This window comes from Talpa occidentalis, unplaced genomic scaffold, assembly GCF_014898055.3.
Source record: "Talpa occidentalis isolate TD23 unplaced genomic scaffold, MPIMG_talOcc4v2.1 talOcc4.10, whole genome shotgun sequence".
In the NCBI taxonomy this organism is placed as follows: Eukaryota; Metazoa; Chordata; class Mammalia; order Eulipotyphla; family Talpidae; genus Talpa; species Talpa occidentalis.
The window spans coordinates 73,566,323-73,590,104 of NW_023600993.1; the positions used below are offsets into that span (position 1 = coordinate 73,566,323).

Genomic DNA, 23,782 nt, shown 5'->3' on the forward strand with positions numbered 1-23,782 from the left:
CTTTACTAAGCTGTGGAAACTGAGTTATTTCATATCAGATTTTGGGGTTGACATTTGGGTGTATTTATTACCATCCTTAAGTAAATTCAAAGACTTTTAAAGATGTCTAAGAAAATGAAAACAAACAAAACAGATCAGATTATTGATATGCAGGGAGGTAAGCAGCTCTCTCACTCTCTCTCAAAAACAAAAACAAAAAAACAAAACAAAAAAAACCCCGACAATGTCAATAGGCTTGTTTGGTTTGCTATCTTTCAGTTTTGAAATTCAAAACAGACTCTGTAAATTTGCAAATGGGTGCAGCCCTGTTGGACACCATGAAATAGAAGAGCAAAACATCTAACTAGATCAAACAACAGTGATAAAATGTATGCTTTTATCTTACTGAGGGTATTGTTCTATGTGAGCATTTATATTAAAAAGAGAATACATAATTAGTTCCATTGTCTGGAAGTAGCCTGGAGCAAGCAAGCTATCACTCTGGAAATTTTCAAGGGTCAGTAGCTTTAATTAGTTGATATTTTAAGGCATCAAAGTTGATGCCTTATTGTTGATGTCACATTGTAAGTTGAAAGAATTAATATACAAATGGATGATGGCCAGACCATATGCAACAATAGAAGTGACTTAAAATCTCTGCAGTAACCAGCTTAGGCTCGCAAAATACAACCTATGTAGCAATCAGTTTAGAATGCTGGGTCTTGGTCAGTGACTTCCAACTTTCCCTTATTTTCCCAAGCTTCCAAGGAGGACCCACCAGGGAACAACAATTAAGTTCCCAGACAAATCACCCACTTTTAGTTAACCCAAGTCCAGCTTCTCCACGTCAACAAGCTCTCATCACAGGAAGCTTGAAGTATTATTATCTTCTGTTAACTATGAAATTTACCAATTTCCTTGCCTGAATTTTGAGTTGGTCAAACACTAGTGACAATGACTGACACCCTTACTAGTGTAATCTCTGAATTAATAACCTCTGTTCTCATGAGTAACCATAATTTATTTGCACAAAATCAACAACCCAACTATTTTTTCCTTGAACACAAAAGTTTGAGTAAAGTAAAATAGTGCAGATACTGGTTCTCACACTTCAAAGAGGCTTGAAAGTCAGAATGGCACTCCAACCAACTCTATCTCAAGGAGGGGGGTTTAAAAACTAGATTGCTTTGTTCCCACTGGCAAACTATACTGGGACTCTACCTATATAAAGATAATAATGCTTGCACTTTCCATCCTGATCTAGACAGTTGTTCGAATTTCACACAAATCAATGTGGGGGGTGTAAAGGATAAAATATAGGAGAGCATCCCTATTCTGTTTCTTCCTCCAATCCAAGTGTTACATATTCCAAAATGTAGTAATAAATGTTTCTGTAAAAAAGGATCTCATGATCAACTAAGTTTGGAAAAAGCAACATTAAGTCAGGTCAATAAGTTACTGCTGAGGCTTCTGAGAACCTGTGTCATGCATAGTGACTCTCCACCTAAGGAATAAAACTTAGTGTTTTGTACATTTATTTTCTTTTTATTCATTGAGTATCAATGGGCCTCAGATTCTTCAGAAGTGCTGAAGAACTAGTTAAGAACAATGTCTATATTGTCACAGCAGGCTGTGGGCAGAATGAGTACAAATGAGCATGAATAACATGTGGTAGCTTTTAATGGAAGGACCTGGGATTTAAAAACATTATTCTTAATAAGGCCTTCCCTTCCCTTGAGTAAAAATGAAAGTACAGAATGGCTTATAATTAAGGAAGGCAATTCAGGTGATAATAAGCCTATAAGAGGGCAGAATATCTGGTACAGGAAACTATTTAAAGCCATGAGCAGCTGAAATTTTCCCAAGGTCATTAGCTCTGTGGTCAGAGGAAAAAAAATGTTTATTATATCATATGTGCTCAAATAGTTGTTTTTCTAATATAAGCAATGCTATTTCAAAGAGTTCTCAGAATTGTTGTGCAAGGGCAAGGATATATTTATATTCCTGAGGCTTAGAATCTTTAGATGTCTTCAAAATGAGATGTGAATAAGGAAAGGTTTATAAACTTATTTCAAAGGTGCTCTTCAAAACTCACTATGTTCTTGGCCAAGCCATTCATGTGACACAATGAGGTGAAGTGATGAAGTTCCAAGGACAAACTTAGCCCAAACTCAATCCAGAGCTGCCTTGAATGCTTGAATTGAGCAGGGAGAAGGTTGGCAAGTGTGTTTTTTGAGAAGTAAGTGAATGATATTTCTGCAAGGTTTGCCAGCTAGACTTCAGTCCAGCTTAACCTTGGAATTATCCACTATGACCTTAGAATTGTAAGGTATGATTAACTTGAGGCAGTGCTATTTTAAACAACTAGTGTCAGTGGTTTTTTTTAAAGGCTAGCAATTTTCTTAGTTCCTAGTAGAAAATGGTTTTTGAACTTTACCTTGTTCTAACTCAATATGTTGATTTATAGACTAGAAAGCTCCCTTAATCTTAGATTACATACAGACAATATGCAAGGTTTGTACTTTGTGTGAGTTCAAATAGCTCAGAATCTTACTGTCAGGACTTGTAGAGTTTTCTGTGTCGCCAGAACCTTCACTTTTCACCGGAACTTTAGGTGTGGCCTCTCCTTGAGCTGAAAGAGTAAAAGTATAGTCCTTGATTAATAGAGAATTATACAAGCCTGACTGCCAATTGTTCTGTCACCCTCCATTGCTCTCTTAAATTTAAAAATACTCCTGGGATTCAACTTCTTTTGCAGAGAAGGTGAAGGGAGGAAATAGTGGGTTAAATTGCTTGAATATTGCTTGAATATTGCTTTAGTGCTGTCATATTCCAAATTCTCTTTAATTTCTGAGATAATCACACACATACATATACAATTTCTCAAATTAGAAATCGGGTAGCATGAAAGCAGGGAAACTTGGATTAATCAGAATAACCTACAATTTAAATTTAGAGAAATTTGTATGTTTGCTTGCTTATGTGTGTGTGAGTGCTTACAGAGCTTAACCTCTGTAGAATGAAAAAAGAAAAGAAAACCTATTTCAGGCTTAGGCAGCCTGAAAAATGGAGAAACTTTTTTCTGGCAGTGAATTTTTGGTTTAAATACAAAAGAACTGCTTAGTTGCTTCCCTAGGAGAAAATCTCAAATGCTGCCATTTTGGATTGCTGAGATCCTGTCTTTAATTAATTTCCATTGTGATTGTGCTCTATTTGGACAGCTTCAGAAGGTGTGGTATCTATTAACTGTGACTGAAGCAGAATAAAATGCCTAAATGTATTAGTGAGGGAATCGATTTACTTATTGTGAGATATTTTCCAAAAAGTCAATAGGACAAAAATATCTTATTTCTTAGGTAAACTTCTATTATGTTTTCACAACTTAAAGAGCCAGGGCATTTGCAAATAGAAATACAGATACAGGTCATAATTGCAAAATGTTTACTATTTCTATACTTTTTTTTCAAACAGAAGATTTTCATTAGCTGAGAATTTAGTGTTATGTATGTTAAATTTTGTGTGCATGTTGGTAAGGGTGAAGCAAGGCTGACAAAAATCCAGTTTATAATTTCTTCAAAGGATGATATCATCAAAGATAGAAAGTTCAGTCTTCATAATGATTTATTGAAGCTGACAATCAAGAAATATAGCTCAAGAAATATGGTGACTATAGTTGATAATACTTCATTGTATATTTGAAAGTTGCTAAGAAACTAGACCTTAAAATTGTCTTCATAAGAAAGAAAAAAATTTATGGAAACAGATGTTACCTAGATTATTATGAAGATCATTTCCTAATATATGCAAATATCAAATCATTACCTTTTATAATCAAATACAGGATTATACGTCAGTTATACCCCGATAAAAATTTCTAGAAAGAAATAATTTTTCCAGGGCATTCATAACAAATAAGAAGAGACCATACAATCTCATCTAGACAGGAAGGTATGGAAAGATGGAAGAGGTCTTGAATTCAATGGATCAATTAGAGCCTTTACTGAGGAAAAAAAAGTATGACTCAAAGGTGACCAGATTTTGAACATGGTAGGGTAATGGTTGGAGGTCGATACTTAAAGACATATAAAATGAGAAAGAAGAGTTGGGGAAGTGGGGAAGGTAAAAAAAAGTCATTTCCAATTTGAGGTCTGTAGCACATGCAGTGTCATTTTAGTGGAGATGCCTGACAGGCTTTTGCATTCAGTATTGAAAAAGAATATTGTGAATTAGACACAATTATTTGGGTATTTGGCCAATGTCAACATATAATTAACACTGATAATATGACAGTAGATGAGAGCATTTGGTATTATCCTAAAGGATAATACAAAAAATAAAGTCATAGGCTCCCAAGCCCTTTGAGGAAACATGAAAGTAACTGACATGTGTGTATGTATGACAGGTGCATGCATGCATGTGCATGTCTATATGTGCTACATTTGAAAGAGGGAGAGTAACAACAGACAGTTGTTAGTCTGACATACATGTGGGACTGGTATTATCCAAATGGCTTCTTCCCTGCTGGGCAATGCAATTGAATGCCTCAGAGAAATGAGTCCATTTCATTTAGAAAAAGGAATCTGATGAAGACAAAAACTGCCTTTATAGCCTATTTATTCCAGTTTTCCTGTCCCTCCCCCATTTTGATTGCTGCTGTTTGGAACACAAACAGGTACATATCAGGCACCTAACAGGAGATAAAAGATGCTGGAATAGAATGAATCTGGGACATTCAGTACCATTTCCATTTTCAATTACCAACTACAACTGTCCTCAAAGCCTTGATTGTGGTAACCTTGTAGGTCAGTTGCATTACATAAAAATTAATAAATGAGGCAAGTCTAATCACAAAGAAAAGATACTGAGATGTATATAAAATGCAGTTAACTCAATCTTTAAATACATAAACATGGGGAGATGCTGAATGATCTTCAAAGTTTTTCTTTTGAGATTTAATTGACAATAAACCTCATATAACAAATAGAACTACAAGTTATTTCTCAGCGTATGCAGATGCCTAGGTGTCAGAATAGCTATGGAAAGCAGGCCCGTTTGGATTCATTTTAAGCAGTGTTGACACAAAACAAACATTCTTGAACTGTCTTGACAATATTTGCCATATCTGTGTTCAAATTTTACTATTAATGCAATGGATTAAGTAATTGTTTAGAAAACTTCATGCCCTGTCTTTTACTCTGAGAGTCTGCTTCATGTTACCTTGACACTGAGTTTGGTCATGGAACTTCCTGTGGCCAATGGATATTAGCAGAAGTGAATCAAACACTTGGGGGTTGCCCTCTTATGCTCCATCTTTTTATCCCAAAAGAACATGCTTTAGGGAGAAGCTGATCCAAGGAGAAGATCTGGATTCAACTCACAACTTGGCATGCTTCTTGGACTAGACTAGATGCATTTGGTCCTCATATCCATGAACAAAAGAATTGATGATTATTGTTCTAAACCCATGAAATTGAAGATGGTTTGTTCTGCAGCACTATCCTGGTGATAACTAACATTCTTCCCAATACATTTTAGTTGAATCTGTCTTGTTTCTTGATTTTCTCCTATAGTAATTTTAGCTATAAAATTGTAAGCTTGGCTTGTGTCTAATTTTTTTTAACACATTGCAATAAATACATTGCTTTTTACATCACCTAACATCATGCACAGCACTACAAATAGTACATATATGAAACTTTGAGGAGCACTGAATTAATGCTTGCAGATGAGATGTCCATTAGCAGGCTAACTCTTCTCACTTCGTAATGGTATTAAGATAGAAAAAACTGGCCTTTGAGTTTAGGCATTTGTCACATACATTTAAGCTCTCAGGAGGAGGCTATTATTACACATTCACAGACATGAATTTATATTCGTTTAAAGCTACTGATTATTAGGGAAAATGAACTCATTTAGACTTGACTTTAACCCTAGCCTGCCAAGTTCCTTCATAGGTGCAGAATTCAAGTGCAACTAAGGGAAAACAACTCAAAGACCTATTTGTTGAGGAGAACAGAGGGTCAATAGAAATTCAGGATTTGAAGAACAGTTGAGTCTTTGAGGTACACTGTGTTGCAATGATACTTTTCCCAAAAATGCTCTTTACCATCAAGCCACCAACACTATTTGAAATTATTTTGAAGTCACTCTTTTAATGGTGTCATTGCAACAACCATATAACAAATATACTTGAACTTAAAAAAAAAAAATTCCAGTCCTTGGTAATGTCATGGGATCACCTAAGCACATAGTATCCAGTTTTCATATCCAAGTGTTTTATAATAAGTAAGGGTACAAGGAATAATTAAACACCCACTCTTGTGAAAATTCACCCAAAGTCAACAGGGTCAAAATAAGTCAGATTGCACTTAGCCAAGATTTACTACCTACCTTCCCTACAATGAATGCAATAAACCACAAGTTCAGCCCCTATAAATTCCTTTTCTCCACTGTCTATGCCATTTTTTCATTTTTTGATAACTTCCTTTCCTGTTGCACATGATAGATTGTGAACATCAAGAATGCCAATCTTGGACCATCTTGTTAAAGGGGATGAGGTGTAACTCTTTAGAGTTGGGCAGAGATGGATTCAGCTCCCAACTCTGGCATTTCTATTTGTGTGACCTTGGGTGAGTGCTGTGTACAACAAGAGTCTCAGTTTTGTCATTCAGAGTTGGAGGTAAAGCTCTATCTCCCTCATCTCATCTGATGATCCAAAGAGATAATGAATGAACTATAACAAGTGCCTGATTAATATTTATTAGCTGAGAGAAATTTTTTTTAATGATTTATTTATTTATTTATACAAGCACTGGGTACAGTCAGAAGCACAGGAGGGTGAGAGAATTCATCAGAGCCAGAGCGGGGAGCAGAGCAGGCAGAAGGACCGAAGTACACTGCTGAGGGGAGCAGCGGGCGGCAGGAGAGGTCTGTGCGCCATGTGGGACCCTCCTCCAGTGGGCGGGGAGCAGCTGGAGATCGAACCCGCGCTGCAGAGGCTGCAGGCAGCTTCGCAACCCAGCGCTCAACCACTGCGCCACCGGGAGGCCTGCTGAGACAAATATTTTAATAGCGACTTCTTGATATCTTTTAATCACACAAACTAAGCTGAATCACTTCTTAATGCTATTCAAGAATTTATCATATGGGCCTCCCTCCCCGGTGGCGCAGCAGTTGAGTGCTGGGTTGCAAAGCTGCTCTCAGCCTTTGCAGTGCAGGTTCAATTCCCGGCTGCTCCCCGGCCACCAGAGGAGGGTCCCACATGGCGCGCAGACCTCTCCTGCCGCCCGCTGCTCCCCTCAGCAGTGTACCTCGGTCCTTCTGCCTGCTCTGCTCCCCGCTCTGGTGAATTCTCTCACCCTCCCGCGCTTCTGACTGTACCCAGTGCTTGTGTAAATAAATAAATAAATCTTTAAAAAAATTATCATAATGTTCATCTCTGATATCATTCATTCATTCATTTCTCCAGTCAACATATATATTGAGTGTATGCTATGTATGAAGTTTACTGAAATGAATTGAATAGAGGTCTGGCTTGGTTGGATTAAATCTCAGAGGAGAAAGCACTATTGCTATTGGTAGTGTATTTATTACAAATTTTTGTTCATAATTTTTTTTTTGCATTCTAGTCAAAGAACAATTAAATATCAAAATCAAAAATAAAATGCCACACATTTCTTTTTCTGGCTTTAAGACTCTTCAACTTCCAAATTCTCCCCAAAAATACAATTTCAGATATAAATTGTATTTATATATGTCTTCCAATCATTAAGCTTTGGGTTGAAAATGGGCTATTTTAATTAATAAGTGCCAGAAATGGATTGTTTCTTTTTTTTTGTCAAAAGCTGATGCTTAAGGGCCTCCCTGGTGGCACAGCGGTTGAACACTGGGTTGCAAAGCTGCCCGCAGCCTCTGCAGTGCTGGTTGGATCCCGGGCCACCAGGCGAGGGTCCCACATGGCGCGCAGACCTCTCCTGCCGGCCGCTGCTCCCCTCAGCAGTGTACTTCGGTCCTTCTACCTGCTCTGCTCCCCGCTCTGGCTCTGGTGAATTCTCTCACCCTCCCGCGCTTCTGACTGTACCCAGTGCTTGTATAAATGAATAAATAAATCTTAAAAAAAAATAGCTGATGCTTAAATTCTTTACCTACAACCACTTAAAATAAGTCAGGCGCATTTTCCTACATTTCAAAGACTGTTTACCTCTTGGGGCGCAGGGTGTCTGGATTCTCCCTCCCTCCCTCCCTCCCTTTTATGCCATTTGTTTTTGTATTTTACCAGCATTCCTGTTGAATTGTTCAAAGCTTTTCTTATTGACTTTTTAAAAATATTTATTTATTTATACATACAAGCACTGGGTACAGTCAGAGGCGTGGGAGGGTGAGAGAATTCACCAGAGCCGGAGCGGGGAGCAGAGCAGGCAGAAGGACCGAAGTACACTGCTGAGGGGAGCAGCAGGTGGCAGGAGAGGTCTGCACGCCATGCGGGACCCTCCTCCGGTGGCCGGGGAGCAGCTGGGGATCGAACCGGCGCTACAGAGGCAGTGGGCAGTTTCGCAACCCAGTGCTCAACCGCTGCGCCACCGGGGAGGCCCCTCTTATTGACTTTTAGATATTCTCTCAAGTATATTGCAAATAGTTTTTCCTAGATTGTCATGTCTCTTGGTTTTCTTTAAGACATACTAAATAAATTTAACGATAATTTCTTCTAAAAGTTTTAGATATTGTTTAAAGGATACATATGTGCCAGTATAGTTATAAAATTCTTTAAATTCATTATTAACTTCTCAAAAATGTGTTCTTGAGGTGAGCTATTTTATTAATATTTTGGAACATTATTTACCCATTAGATCATCAATTCAGTTTTCCCTTTATTGTAAGGGCTTTTTTTTTTCCTTTTATAAGTTGACTTCTAAATTTCAGAGTCTCCAGCTATTTTGCATTCATCCTTTCTTTTATGTACATAACTTTTTCTCTTATTGCTTCAGAATTTCAGTGTTGTTTTCCACTGTGATAACATCAAACTTTTTTCCTTTGTCAATAATTTGATCTTTGCTGTTCTTGATGGGTTTATTTAGCTGATGGTTGGAAATTTATCTCCTGAGTTCTTACATTTTTATCTTATATTCAAAGTTCTAAATTCTTCTGTAGTAATTGTAGGGATTTTCACCCTTTTTAAAGGTTGTGTCTTCTGTAGTCTAGTCTTGATTTATCTGTTGCTGGCTAGCTTCTCTTTGTGCCTGTGCACCCCTCTCCTTCCCTTCCTCTCTCAGTTAATGGCTTCCATGTGCTTGTAGGGTAAGGCAAGCAGCAAGTTCACACCAGCATCACTCCTTTTTTTTTTTTTTCTCCAAAGATTTATTTATTTATTTATACAAGCACTGGGTACAGTCAGAAGTGCGGGAGGGTGAGAGGATTCACCAGAGCCAGAGCGGGGAACAGAACAGGCAGAGTGACGAAGTACACTGCTGAGGGGAGCAGCGGGCGAGACAGGAGGGGTCTGCGCGCCATGTGGGAACCTCACCCGGCGGCCGGGGATCGAACCGGCTCTGCGGAGGCTGCGGGCAGCTTAGCAACCCAGCACTCAACCGCAGCACCACCAGGGAGGCCCAGCATCACTCCTTTTTGCCATCTGTGACACTTTGTTCCTCAGGAGGTAGCTAGAAGTAGCGTTTACTTTTTCTTTTTAAAGATTTATTTTTTTATTTATACAAGCACTAGGTACAGTCAGAAGCGCGGGAGGGTGAGAGAATGCACCAGAGCCAGAGCGGGGAGCAGAGCAGGCAGGAGGACTGAGGTACACTGCTGAGGGGAGCAGCGGGCGTCAGGACGTCTACACGCCATGTGGGACCCTCCTCCGGTGGCCGGGGAGCAGCCGGGGATGGAACCAGCGCTGCAGAGGCTGAGGGCAGCTTCGCAGCCCAGCGCTCAACAGCTGCACCACTCGGGGAGGGTAGAAGTAGCGTTTTCTTGTGGGAATATTTGTTGGCAGGGGTTAAGAGGCCAGAGCATCCACTATATTAGACATCTGATTTCTCAGTAAGAGTTTCCCATGTACAGCCCAAGTTCATTCCACGCTGTATGTGCTGTTTTTGTAACTATGAGCGGTTATCCTTGGAGTTTAGGAAGTGTTTGAATTCAATGTGAGATTGAAAGCTTTTCCCCAAGAAAGTCAGCCTGGGAGCATTTTTATGCTCTTCTGTTGTTTTCTCTCTCAGACTCCCAAGCCAGAAGGCCATGGACCCTATGCAAACCCCGCACAGACTCCTCAGGCAGGCTTCACAGAGGCTTCACCTGAGGCGCCTGAGGAGCTCTCACCTGCGTCCTGCTCGCACCAAAGATCTTGACTTACTCATTTCTGTTTGTTTTCTCTTTGGTAAAATGCAGCCTTTTTTTTTTTTTTTTTTGCTATAGGTAATTAGTTGTAGGCAATTGTTATTGGTCTGCCTTTCCTTTTCCATTTTCCTCCTGGCAGGAGACAGTGAAGTTGAGAATTACAGCAAATTTTCCTGTATCTTTGGGGAGAGGGAGAATTAAAGATGTTCATGACTGACTCCCGCTCTGTGGACCTTTCCCATGTCTGCTCCCCTCACAGTTTGACAAGTAAATGATAACTAGTAAGATCTTATTCAGGATCATTTCTGAGCCTGGTGAAATTGAGTGTGTGTATATGTGTGTGTGTGTGTGTGTGTGTGTGTGTATGATTGCGTGTAGGGGGTCGGGTAGGGAATTACCCCAGGCTAATATCATCTGCATTTCTGGAATTATATCTTTCCTGCTGCTGACTACCAGCGGGTTCTTTTGTTTGATTACTGTCTTCATTGATGTTGTTTGTGTGCTTGTTTGGGGGGAAGTGAGGTTTGAAATCTGACTTCACACCACCATCTAAACCCAAGACCAGGTGCGTCGACCCCTTTGAGTGTGTGACTTGGCATTCCCGCGGGTATCATGCACAGCTTGCCTTTGTCAGCAGCTGGTTTCATAAATATTTATGAGATGATAGTTCTGATTAGACTTGATGTTATGGAATGACGGTATGTGTCCCCTTCAGGTTTATATGTTGAAGCTGCAACCCCCAAAGTGACTATATTTGGAGAGAGGGCCTTTAGAGAGGTAATTAAGGTTAAATGAGACTTTAATCAGATAGACTGTAGCCTTATAAGAAGAGAAAGAAGAGTTGTCTTTGTCACCCTCTGCCACCTGAGGACACACTGAGGAGGCCATCTACAGGTGGGAATGGCGCTCACAGCAGAGACGAACTGGGGCAGCACCTTGACCTTGGAGTCCCATTCTCCATAACTGTGAGAATGTAAATTTTTGTTGTTTAAGCTACCTAGTTTATGATTTTTTTTTTTATGGCAACTTGAGCAGACTGCTATTCTTTTTTTTAAATATTTATTTATTTTTAAGATTTATTTATTTATTTATACAAGCACTGAGTGCAGTCCGAAGCGCGGGAGGGTGAGAGAATTCACCAGAGCCAGAGCCGGGAGCAGAGCAGGCAGAAGGACTGAAGTACACTGCTGAGGGGAGCAGCGGGCGGCATGAGAGGTCTCCGGTGGCCGGGAGCAGCCGGGGATCGAACCGGTGCTGCAGAGGCTGAGGGCAGCTTTGCAACCCAGCGCTCAACTGCTGCGCCACCAGGGAGGCCCAGCAGACTGATATTCATGATTTATATTTAGTTCACGATTCTTAGAGATAAAGCTACAAAAGGTAAACTGTTGCTCACCTCATCTACTTTCACCCCAACAACCCGAATCTCAAAGCTGCTTTTTGAGCTCTCTACCCCTTTGTCATCTGGACAAATGCTGTAGACAACACTGATGGTTCTGTCTCCAAAAGCCAATCATGAACAATGAAACTGACAGAATCATACATAGCCGGGAATATTTCCATCTGACTTAGTTGAAAAACAGTTTTAAATGTTTGGATAAGTAGATTTATCCAAGCATTTGGATAAATAGACTATCTCTTACAAAGACGGTATCTCCTATAAAATATTGGAAGACTCTACTGGACTACCCTATACATGGCTGTTTTTCTCTTAGTCCATTTTCTTTTGCTGGTTGTGCTGCAGCAAAAGAAATCTGGAAAGCAGTTCCAGCTCCCTGGATATGATCACACTGCTGAAGATATTCCACGTTTGACTTAGCTGGATTCTGATCACATTTCACATAGCTAGCTTTTTCTTTCCCTTTTGCAGGCCCCAATTAAGCACCTAACTCTCATTTAGGCTCATTATGCATTCCCCACTCCCCAATTTCCTGCTCTAGGTCCTGGCAGGAATGAAAACTACAAGGAGGCCCTTCTCAGCAGGGGCTGCCAGATCTGGTCTCAGATCAGGTCTTCTGGCAGGAATAACACAAGTTGGGGGTCTCTCAAATTCAACCCCTTCACCATCACACACCCATTGTGGCTTTTGTTTTGCTACAGCAACCAGATAAATCTGTACACAGCAGGGTCCAAGTGAACAGAGATAGGTATTTTTTTTTCCCCAGGGGAGTCTCTTGATTTTTTTTTTTTCACTCTAATAGGGTTTTAACTATGTAAGGAGCCACAGTGGGGTACCTTCAGGTTTTTCAATGACTCTTTATGTGCAGTCTTTCATAAGGAAGAAACTTACTGCTGGAAATAACCAAAGCTGGATTCTCAGAAACTTCATCATTCACTTAAGGCTCTGGAAAGAAATCGCCTCTGACTGCTTGGATTAAAATATTGTATGATTATGTGTAGAGCTCTTTAATCAAAGAATTATATAATCCTATACATTCTTAATATAGATTTCTTAATTATTTCCATTCAACTTTGTACTCTTTGTATGTTACATTTTCCTAAATAGCACAATTTTACTTTGAATATTTAATAAAATCTAGTGCATCACCATTGTCCATGCCCGAAGTTCCAGAAATTTATATCTCAAGAATGCTGTAACTAGCAGATTTACAGAAATATAAGGGGATGGTTCCCAGAAGGCTATGAATGGAAGTAAGCATGTTGAGTTTTGTTAAGCTAATTCCATTTATGGCCCTGCTCCCTCAATACAAATTTTTTCAGCTTCAAAGAAAAATGATGGACTTTTTTTTTTTTCCTGCTAGAAGTTTTTTTTTTTTTTTACATACTTTGTATTAAATGATAGCACATTTGTCATTCAGCTTTTCTTCACAAAAATTTATCATTGATACATGGATCTTAAACTTTGAACATCTTTGGATTTAACCATTTTTATGCCTCTGAGTCTGTCATTTCCAGAGCAAACATACACACACTTCACATACACACACACACAGCCCCCCTAAAAGATGGTTTAAGTCACAGTCATTAACCATGTAAAAAAACTGCCATTATTTAGTCAGATGCCTTTTACTAAAGAGAATATAAAGATACGTGTATGTAAGAAGTCGATTATTAATGTTTGCCAGCATCCTCTGTCTGGGGGCTTTATTGCCCTTTTAGATTATAGGTCCATGTTGTCTTTTGCTGTCTGAATAAGACAACTTTTCTCAAGAAATAAATAGGACTTCTAAATTCCTGCTATGAGTGAGACCATCCAGTATTTTTCTTTTTCTTTCTGACTTATTTCGCTGAGCATGATCCCTTCTAGCTCCATCCATGTTGCTGCAAACTGCATGTGTTTCTGTTTTTTTCATTGCTGAGTAATATTCCATTGTGTATATGTACCACATCTTCTTGATCCAGCCATCTACTTTGGGGCATTTGGGTTGTTTCCATAGCTTAGCTATTGTAAATAGTGCTGCTATAAACACAGGGATGCAGGTGCCCTTTGGAATTAATGTTTCTGTGTCATTTGGGTAAATACCTAAGAGTGGAATTCCTGAATCATATGGAAGCTCTATGTTTAGTAGGTCAAGACTAATTAATACAAAGTAAAATCAAAATCAACAAGCAACTATGGACCAGAGACACACTGCGGGGGGAGAGGGGAGGGGTGGGAAGAGGAAGGATTAGGGTCAAAATAAGGGGGGGTGCAATTGTATGGGGAATATAACCAAAATGAAAATGCATACATAGTGCAAAAATGAAAAATGATGTAAGAATTATATAAAATAAAATATTAAAAAAAAGAAAGAAATAGGATACTTGATCACATTCATGTCCAGCTAAATTCACAGAAATGGATACTGGGCCTCTGAGAGGTGGCAAGGCTGCTCCAGGCCACACAGTGATGTTGTAACTAAACTGTTTCTACTACATGCTAGTGATTGTAATGAGAGTAACTCTGCAGGCAGGTGAAATGGTACTGAAATTTGGAAAGTGGCTCAGAATCTTCTTTCACTAGTCTGCTTGGTCACCTCTAACCCAAATGAAGGAAATGGGCTTGAATGTCTTCCATCCCTAAGACGGCTTGGGGAAAGAAAAGAACACTAATTTAGAGTAATCAATGAAGAGTAATCCCCATAGTACTTCCCTGTGGCCGGTGACAGCACTCTGGCAGGGCTGGAGGTATGCTTGGGGCTCTGAGCATGGACCACTTCCCTTGCCAGATATATTAGGGTTAAGCCTTGGTGACTTGATTCCCCTTATCAAGAAGGCCTCATTAATCTGAGCAACCAGGATCATGTCACTTTGGAAGTCTTATCACTAGATGTGCGTGATGGTTTGATTTGAAAACCAGGGGAAAGATTCTCACAATAAGGTCGCACATGGCTTCCTTGGGCACCAGGTTTTATTTATTTTTTTGGAGGGGGAGTTTAATCAAAAATGTCACCCCCAAGCCTCAAGAATCTTGCTTGGATTCTGGCTGCAGCACCAGTCAATCAGGGCTGACACCAATAGGTTGCTGAAAAAGCTTCCTGAACCCCTGGGTGCTGAGTACCTTAACTGGCCTGTTGCTTCCAGTTTGATTAACTTGTGACTGCTGAATTTTGCTTTTCTCTTAACTAGTGATGTCTCCAGGCATCCTGATCTCTTCCATAGTCATGAATCTTTTGTTTGTTCCAGAATTTTGACAACCAAAGGATCCCTAGCCCTTTGTTTGGCTGCCTTTTGCCTCTTCTCTCAAACTGTCATAGATACTCCTGATTTGTCAAGCTGACTTCATTCTCTGTGTGGAAACAGCACCTCCAATGAGAGAATTGGCTCTGACAGCTTTAAATAATGGGTCTCGCACCTGCTTTATCTCTTGACATTTAATCTCTTGTTCTAGGAGACAATTCAGGAAACTCTCCCATAATAGAAAAAATAACATCCTGAATTTTCCTTTCAGGCAAGGAAATCTTAATCCTCTTTTTGTTCATGTATTTTACCAAACTAGAGATCCTGTCACATAACCTCTTCAGCAAGATAACAATTCACCTTTGAGGAGGAGGTGATCCAATTTTGATTTATTGATCTCAGGACACAATGGTTTTCTAAAAAAATAGTATAGACTAGTCTCTATGTGATTGTCAAATAAAAGCCCAAAGACTAAATATTTTAAAGGGGGGGAAGCAACAGAGTTTAATTTCTTTTATTTACAGAATTAAATGATACAGTTGGTTGTAATTTTCTTACATTTCAAAATAATGCAGCCAGAAGCAGGAATATTCTCCCTGCTCTATGGATTCCTTTAGATAAATGGTAACATTAAATTTCAGCTTTCTGGTTCTGTTGCATTTAATCTGGGTGTTATTTGGCTGATTTCATAGAATATTAGTTATTTGTATATTTATGAACCTTATGCAGTAGGTGCCCTCCACTATGAAAACACTTCTGTTAGATGTATGTATGGCTTTCGTGCATAGCATGTGTGCATGCTTGGAGGCAAAAACAACAGAGTGTTCCTAGGGGTTTTATTATATAGGAAAGAAGTATCTAAGTATCTATTTTATGGCTAAATTGTTACTACTGTATTTCATTGATTTCAGGATAGGTTTTTCTCACATTTTAGCATGAGGGAAGTTGAGATAAATCAACCAACCAATGGACCTACAATTGCTAGTAACCTGGATTAAAACCAAGTTCAGAGAGAGAGGATTTTCATTTGTTTGTTAGACATGGACAGAAAAATCACTTTATTAAATCCCCTGCCTAAGGAGTCCATGTACTATGCTGGTGTATGAATTCAGGGTACACACCTACATGATTAACACCCTCGTGTGATTCAGCCTCTTAGGAGACTTTCTAAACCTCCTTCCATCCATGCCAGAGTTAAGCCACCCATGTCTCTGAGCTTTTTGGAGGCTCTTTTGTTGGTGTCTAGGCCATGACCCCAGGTGCCCCCCTGAGATCCTCTGCAGCTATAGCATAGCACCCCTGGGTGCTTGAATGGTTTCCCTCCTCCAGTGCCTGCATCACTTCTCCAAGGGCAGAGCCAGGGTGGCTTGTTCAGTCTGGCACAGGAAAGTCTAGGGGTGCATGTGGAAGGCTGAGAATCAGTCACTTACAAAACTCTCTTCACTAAAAAGTGTTGGGGCTCAACACCCCCGGGGCAACTCTCCACTAGTGAGGGAAGGTAGTTTTGGATAATACCCCAGCTTCCCCATTCTTTTTCAAAATTTCTCAAAGCAGCAATCCTGAGGTGGGTTCTATACAGTTTCTCAAAGGGTCTTCCATGGGATTGAGCCCAGCTACTCATCAGCTCTGATTCATCTACTCCTTTCTTCTTTTTTTACCACATCCTTGCTTATACTTCCTGGACCATCTCCAAATGCACTCAAGTTCTGGCTCAAAAATTACCTTTGGTGAAATATAAACTAAGGCACTGTCTTTAATTTCTCTTTTAACCGTACACAGTGGTGTATCTCTTTGTCTTATACTGAATTCACTATTTGGGTTATTTTAGTGGTATTTAATAGAAGAATATTTCTTTTTAAATTGAGGTAACATTGGTTTATATTGTTGTTTGTGTATTAGAAGTACAGGTTCTCCCCCCCACAGGTGTTGTTACCACGCCCACATTGCACCTATCACCAAGGCACCGATAGTCCACCCCCATCATCCACTGTACTCCCTGACCACCTTGCTCTCACCATTCCTCTGTCTTGGAATGGCTCAATTGTATAGTCAGCATTCTAGGGTTAGTTATGAGTTTGGCTTTATCTGACCCTTTATTTGGTTTTTCTGTATTTTACATGTGACACCATCTGGCATGTCTTTCTCTTTCTAATTTATTTCTCTTAGATTAATCCCCTCCAGCTCTATCCAGGTTGCCACAAATGGTGAGAGTTTATCTTTTTTTGATAGCTGAGTAATATTCAGTTGTATGTATCACATCTTCTTGATCCACTCATCTGTATGTGGGCACTTAGGTTGATTCCATAACTTGGCTAATGTGATAGTGCTGAAGTGAACAGGGGAGAACAAATTCCCCTTCAAATTAGTGTTTTTGTACTCTTCAGGTAGAAGAATAATTCTTAAAATTGAAGGCATCTTAATTTCAATTGCTTATGATTAATGGCAACAACACCGCTGGGGTGATATAAACACTGTATATATGCAGAATGAACCACTAGTTCTTTCTCCAAAAGTTATTAAATTTTAAATAATTGTTAAATGTTCTGTCCATCCAGATACAATTAGGCTAAATTGTCATGCTCTGGGTCTTGGGATTTATCATTCAGTACTAAAAATCATTATAAGAAATAATGGACTTAAGTTTTATTCCAGTAATGATTTTACTCTTTGGGAAAGCTATCTATTTTTTTTTTTTTTCAGGCGTTCTCATATGGTGACACTGAGGTTGATTAACTAATGGCAATTCCAGTGTCCGTGGAGTTTTTCAAAGTGTGGTCTATGGATCAACTGCAATGGACTCACCTGAAGATGATTACAAAATGCAGATTTCTAGGCTCCTTATTAAATCTGAATAAGACTGTGATTTATGGGGCTTATAAAGCTGCATTTTCCTGTGTGCATGAAAGTGTGAGAATCATCAGTGTATTGACTGTTTTATACCAAAGTGGCATTTCTAAGGTTCCTGGACCTTTTCTAATGTATGTGCTTAACATATTGACTGCTAGAAAAATTTTATTTGCAAAATTAAGTTATAGCTTAATATTAATAAAAGAAAACAGAAACTCTAGAAATAGTATCTCAATAACATGCCCTTTAAAAAAATAACCATAATCTATAGTACCAGACAGAAATTCTAGAAAAGCATTTCATTCATTGATTCATTGATTCATCTATTCATTAATTTATTCAGCAAATTATTATTCAATGTCTATAATTCACCAGGTTGTGTGATTATAAAGATAAATGAAACTTTTTCCTAACACAAAGTCAATGCTGGTATAAAGGATTGTGGAGTCAGGATTAAGAGCACAAGTTTGAAGTGTGAAATCTGATTTTGCTACTTACTTGCTGAGTGATTATTTAACTTCATTGAGATCTAGGTTTCTAGTAAATAAAAAAGTAATGCCTACATCACAAATAGCTAATGCACACAAAAAGGCACTCAGTGGAATGTTTGAACCATAATAAATACTTTTAAATCTGTCAGGCAGGAGAAGTTACAAGCAGTACAATGAGTTGTTGAGTACTTGGATTCTGAAGGCAGATTTGCCTGGTTTTGTAACAGGGAACCTCCCCCTTTCCTGGGGACCACCCTAACAGTTTCAATCTGGGTTCTCACACTTACTAGCTGGGTAATGTCAATTGACACCAACTCTGCTTCTCCCTGTACAACTTTGCTTCCTCCTTTGACCTTCATACAACTTCCTTCCCAATAAACTCTTTGACCCCAGCTCCATCTAGAAGCCTGCTTTCTGGACAACACTGATGCTGTTATTTGGCCATGTTCTGAAGGGATGGGGTAGTAGTCACGCTTATAGACTGTATAGAAGGTATGGGAGGATGAGGGAGAAGGGGAGAGACAGATAACTGAGGAACTTAAATCCAGCAGAGATGGTGATCATGAGATAATCAAGTAATTGTAATTGACAGCATAGGCAAGAGAAATATCTGGAAAGAAAGCTACGTTGTGTGCACTGTAACTATTTTAACTTGGACACTAATACACAGGGACCTTTCATGTCCCTATGAAGGTTGTTGCCATATGTTTTTTAAGCAAACATCCTCTGAGTTTATAATTTTCAATTAAAAATTAGTCCACCAGAATGAGTCATGGCAGAAACATTGACAGAAATACAGAACTGATTCATCCAATGATTAAGTTATGAGAGATCTGTGTTGTCCTACGGCACCGGTAAGCTTTATTTTCTGTTTTCTAAACAATGTAATTTGATTACTCTTCAAATACTGAGTTTCCTTATTTTCCTATTTATTATGTAAATTACATATGCATATTCACATGAGATGAAGATATGCTGACTTTTTTTCTGTAACAAAAAAAAAAAATAGGCGGAGTATGAGATGGGCTTTGAGATGATTTTCTGGTGTTGGGGAAGGGTTTTCCTCTCCCTGACCCCACTGGTATGCAGCCCCTTTGTAGTCGGAGATGAAGGCCTAGGCTGCAATTTAGATGCAATACTTGATTACAGAAGAAGAGCCTGTTGGGCTTAATAAGTTATGCCAAAGTACAATATAAATAATGTCCTCATCAGTAAGTACTTGTGTGTCTATTAAGTGATTTTGAATAGTAACTTTAAAGACATTTATTGAGCATCTATCACATGCCAGACTATGGGCAACAAGGAAAATACAACATGTCAGATACAGTCTTTGCCATCCAGAGACTCCTGTGATTAAATTCACAATGATAAGAATTATTTTGGGTTCATGGAGGACATCTAACCCAGATGTTACTCAGTCTTGGTGGGAGTGGTAGGGTAGAGTCTGAGAGAGTGGCTCCAAGGGGATATTTTTGGAAAAAGTCACATCCAAGCTGAGCTCTGAATGATAAATATGAGAGGTTGGGAAGAAAGGAGCATGAAAGAGCTGCAGGTGCAAAAGCCCAAAGCAGAAGGTGCATGGTTGGTAAAAGAACTAGACAACTATGGAAGCAATTCAACAAGACTGGAGAGAGTTCAAGGGAGATGGGGTGGCAAGCCCTTGGAGGGTTGAGAAGTGTCATTTGGAAGGTTAGGAGATCTATGGAGGTGTTTTCAGTCAGGGAAAGGCAAGACTTGATTTTTTTTTTTTAAGATTTATTTATACAAGAACTGGGGTATAGGTCAGAGGCATGGGAGGGTGAGAGAATTCACCAGAGACAAAGCAGGGAACCGAACAGGCAGATGGACCAAAGACACTGCTGAGGGGAGCAGCGGGCAAGGCAGAAGAGGTTCTGCTGTGCCATGTGGGTATCTCCCTGGCCAGTGGGGAATTGAACCCATGCTGCCAAGGCTATGGACAGCTTCACAGCATGGCACTCAACCCACTGCCCCACTGGTAAGGCCCTGAATATTAAACAAAGCTTTCCTGATATGGTGGTTAACCAGTTTGGTCATTGGATTTTATGTCAGAAACTATGTTCTCTATAGTGCTAATTAACAATGTAGGTTTTCAAACAGTATCTCTAATATAGTCCCATTTAGGAAAAAATAAGTATGTACACATTAAAAAAAATGGTAACAGAAATTCAGGTGGTCTCTGTCATCTATTTTTGGTAATACATGTACATTGCTTTTGAAAGAGTGATTTCTTTTTTTTTTTTTTTTAAGATTTCTTTATTTACACAAGAACTGGAGTACAGGCCAGAGGTGTGGGAAGGTGAGAGAATTCACCAGAGACAGAGCAGGGAACAGAACAGGCAGACTGACTGAAATACACTGCTGAGGGGAACAGCAGGCGAGACAGGAGAGGTCTGCCATGCCATGTGGATTTCTCCCTGATAGGCTGGGAATCGAACCATGCTGCAGAGGCTGCAGACAGCTTCACAGCACGGTGCTCAACCTACTGCACCACCAGGAAGGCCCAAGACTTGGTTTTTAGAAAGATTAATGTGACTGTTGCGAGGAGTGTTCCATCCATGTTGCTGCAAATGGTGGGAATTTATCTTTTTGAAACTGGGTAGTACCCCATTGTGTACATATACCACGACTACTTGGTTGACTTGAGCTTAGATGTCACTTTTACTAGTATGAAAACTAAGATGAGAGCCTGGCTAGTTGTCATTTATGTCCATTTACTTTCCTTACTATTTAGAAAATAGATGTGTGTATATATGTATCACACTATTTTATAGCCCATTATTCTAAGTAAACTTGTTCTATTTAAATATTTTTTTTTAAATTTGTTCTCTTTTCATTCCTGTAAAACAGTATTTATGTTTTAATTAACAGTTGCTCTACTAATTTGGTGTCATATTTCTATTAGTCTTTCAAGTATTGATGCATGGTGCCCAAACATTTTCTGACCCTTAGGATGTCCTCAGCGATCTTGAAAATTGATCTATTTCACTAAAGTAAAAAAAAGTGGACATACTGTCCAAAGAACATTTTTTGAAATATTAAAAGAACACAAGCCTTTGGGATATTAACCACAATTAGGAAGAATAATTCAGTGTTGGAGTCATAGGAGTAGTAGGTGTGCTTGCATCATGCTTGAAAGTAAAGTGATAGATGCTATGTAACAGCCAGGGTCAAGACTGCATGGAGGTCACTGAATATGAAATCCAGAAATGCATGGATGGTATCCACATTTGTAACATGCAATCTAATGTTACCAGAGTTGAGAGCTAAAGCATGAGTAAAACTCTAATCATGGGGTGGGACTATTTTGTGAAAGAACAGAGTTGCATAGAAAACATCTAGTTATGAAGGGAAACATGGCAGCCTGGACAGTCAATAATAGCAGCATTGGTTTTTGAGATCGAGAATAACTATGTTTGAAGGACAAAAGGAAGGAACTGGTAGGAAGAATGATATGTATGATGCTGGAAAATTGTAAATAATCAAGAAGAAAAGATATTTTTGACAAAAAAGGAGAGGATTCAAATGCAATGTGAAGGTAAACTTTTGGAAAGGATAAAAATAGTTATACTCAAACAGAAGAGTACAAGAAGGGTACATGTGTTGGAACAAGGATATTTTTGGCAGAAAAAATAGGGTGGTAGCTTTCATCTTTAATTATCTTATTTTTCTTGGTAAAGTGGGAGATAGATTCATCTGCAAGAAAAAAGGGGGGCTGGATATACCCCACCAAAATGAATGGTAGCAGTTTAGAATAGTTATTGTAAGGGATATACCTGGGTAGTCAAAAAGATGGCATTCATGGGAGCCATTAAATGTTGCACATCAATAACATAACTTTTTAGCCTAGAAAAAAATGCACATTTATAGCCCTGGAAGCTTATCATTGCTCTGAAATGAGCACCTGGATAGATGATCTTGTTGTTGTGCTACTTCTCCCTACAAGAGTCCTTATTTTTTTCAGGTCTTAGCTCTTCTGTGTACTCTTCCTGAGATGGTCTCCCTTGACCATCTCTGAATACTTCTTTTTCAAAATTTATTATTATTATTATTTTAATTTTATATATTTTTACATCTTTTTTGTTTTTGCACAATGTATGCATTTTCATCTTGGTTATAGTCCCCATACAATTCCCATCCCCCCTTGTTTTGATCCTAATCCCTCCTCTCCCTACCCCCTGTAGTGTGTTTCTGGTTTATAGTTGCTTGTTGATTTTGATTTTTACTTTATTATAATTAGTCTTTTTTCCTGGTCCCTTATTCAGATTTTCTAAATTCCTGCTATGAGTGAAACCATCTGATATTTTTCTTTTTCTTTCTGGCTTATTTCACTGAGCATGATCCCTTCCAGCTCCATCCATGTTGCTGCAAATTGCATATCTTTTTTTGATTGCTGAGTAATATTCCATTGTGTATATGTACCGCATCTTCTTGATCCAGTCATCTATTTTTGGGCATTTGGGTTGTTCCCATAGTTTAACTATTGTAAATAGTGTTGCTATAAACATAGGGGTGCAGGTGCCCTTTTGAATTAACGGTCTAACCACTATGGAAAGCTGTGTGGAGATTTCTCAACCTGCTAAAGATGGAGCTTCCATATGATCCAGCAATTCCATTCCTATGTATTTACCCAAAGGACACAACACATTAATACTTCCTTCTTAACAGTTAACCTTCTGTCATTCATGTTCTTCATCATTCAAGTAAAATGAACCTGGTGAAGAGCTTCCTGCTGTTTTGTTTTAGTTTGGCAAACATCTCTGGAGGATTCCTAGATGCCAGGAGCTGTGGGTATTGATGGGGAAGTGACTAGGAATTAAACATTGGCTCTATCCCAGAGGTTCTTATAGACATTGAGAAACAGACTGACAGATATATCGTTTCAACAGCATGTGGCTTGTGCTGTCTATAAGGAAGAGTTGTTAGAATCATGAGCAGTTATTCTAATGACATTCATTCTTCCTCCAAATATTTTGTGTATTCCTACTACATGTTAAGTAATGGTAACCTCTGGTGACGTAGTGGTGGAGGTGAAAGGCAATGTCTTTCCTCTGAGGATTTGTGCTTTGAGGAAAAGACTGGAGTGGTGTGATAGAGTCACAGGAAAAGGGGTAATTTAGCTTTGTGATTTGATAAAGTCTGACCAAGAGGGGAGCTTCAAACTGAGCCTTGACTGAGGAGTTACCCAGGCAAAGATGCAGGAACTCATATTTCCCTGCAGAGGGTGCATCCAACAAAATTGCTGATAAACTTGACCTAATGAGGCACTTACAGAAGCCATTGTGACTGGAAAATAGTGAGGGAGCGTGAGAAAGGGAGTAAATAATATTGGAGAGATTGACAGGGACACATTTATTTTGATAAGTTTGAAATTTATTCTAAGCAAGATTTCAGCACGTGAGCTGCAACGTCTGAGTTCTAGAAATTCAACCGGTCTGCCAAAGGCCACACAATACTTCAAAATATGCTTCACAACAGCACCAAAAGACGATTGCTAG

The 23,782-nt window shown here is 39.1% G+C and overlaps 1 protein-coding gene across 3 annotated transcripts in view; it reads right to left on the minus strand.

The window, feature by feature from the left end:
- The window catches only part of MACROD2 (mono-ADP ribosylhydrolase 2), a 1,913,210-nt gene that overhangs the window by 13,074 nt on the left and 1,876,354 nt on the right, over positions 1 to 23,782 (minus strand). For all 3 annotated transcript variants that reach the window (XM_054696174.1, XM_054696171.1, XM_037494392.2), the window contains one exon: positions 2,534 to 2,611. In XM_054696174.1, coding sequence (XP_054552149.1) covers positions 2,534 to 2,611 — 78 coding nt within the window. The remainder of the gene's footprint in view (positions 1 to 2,533; positions 2,612 to 23,782) is intronic.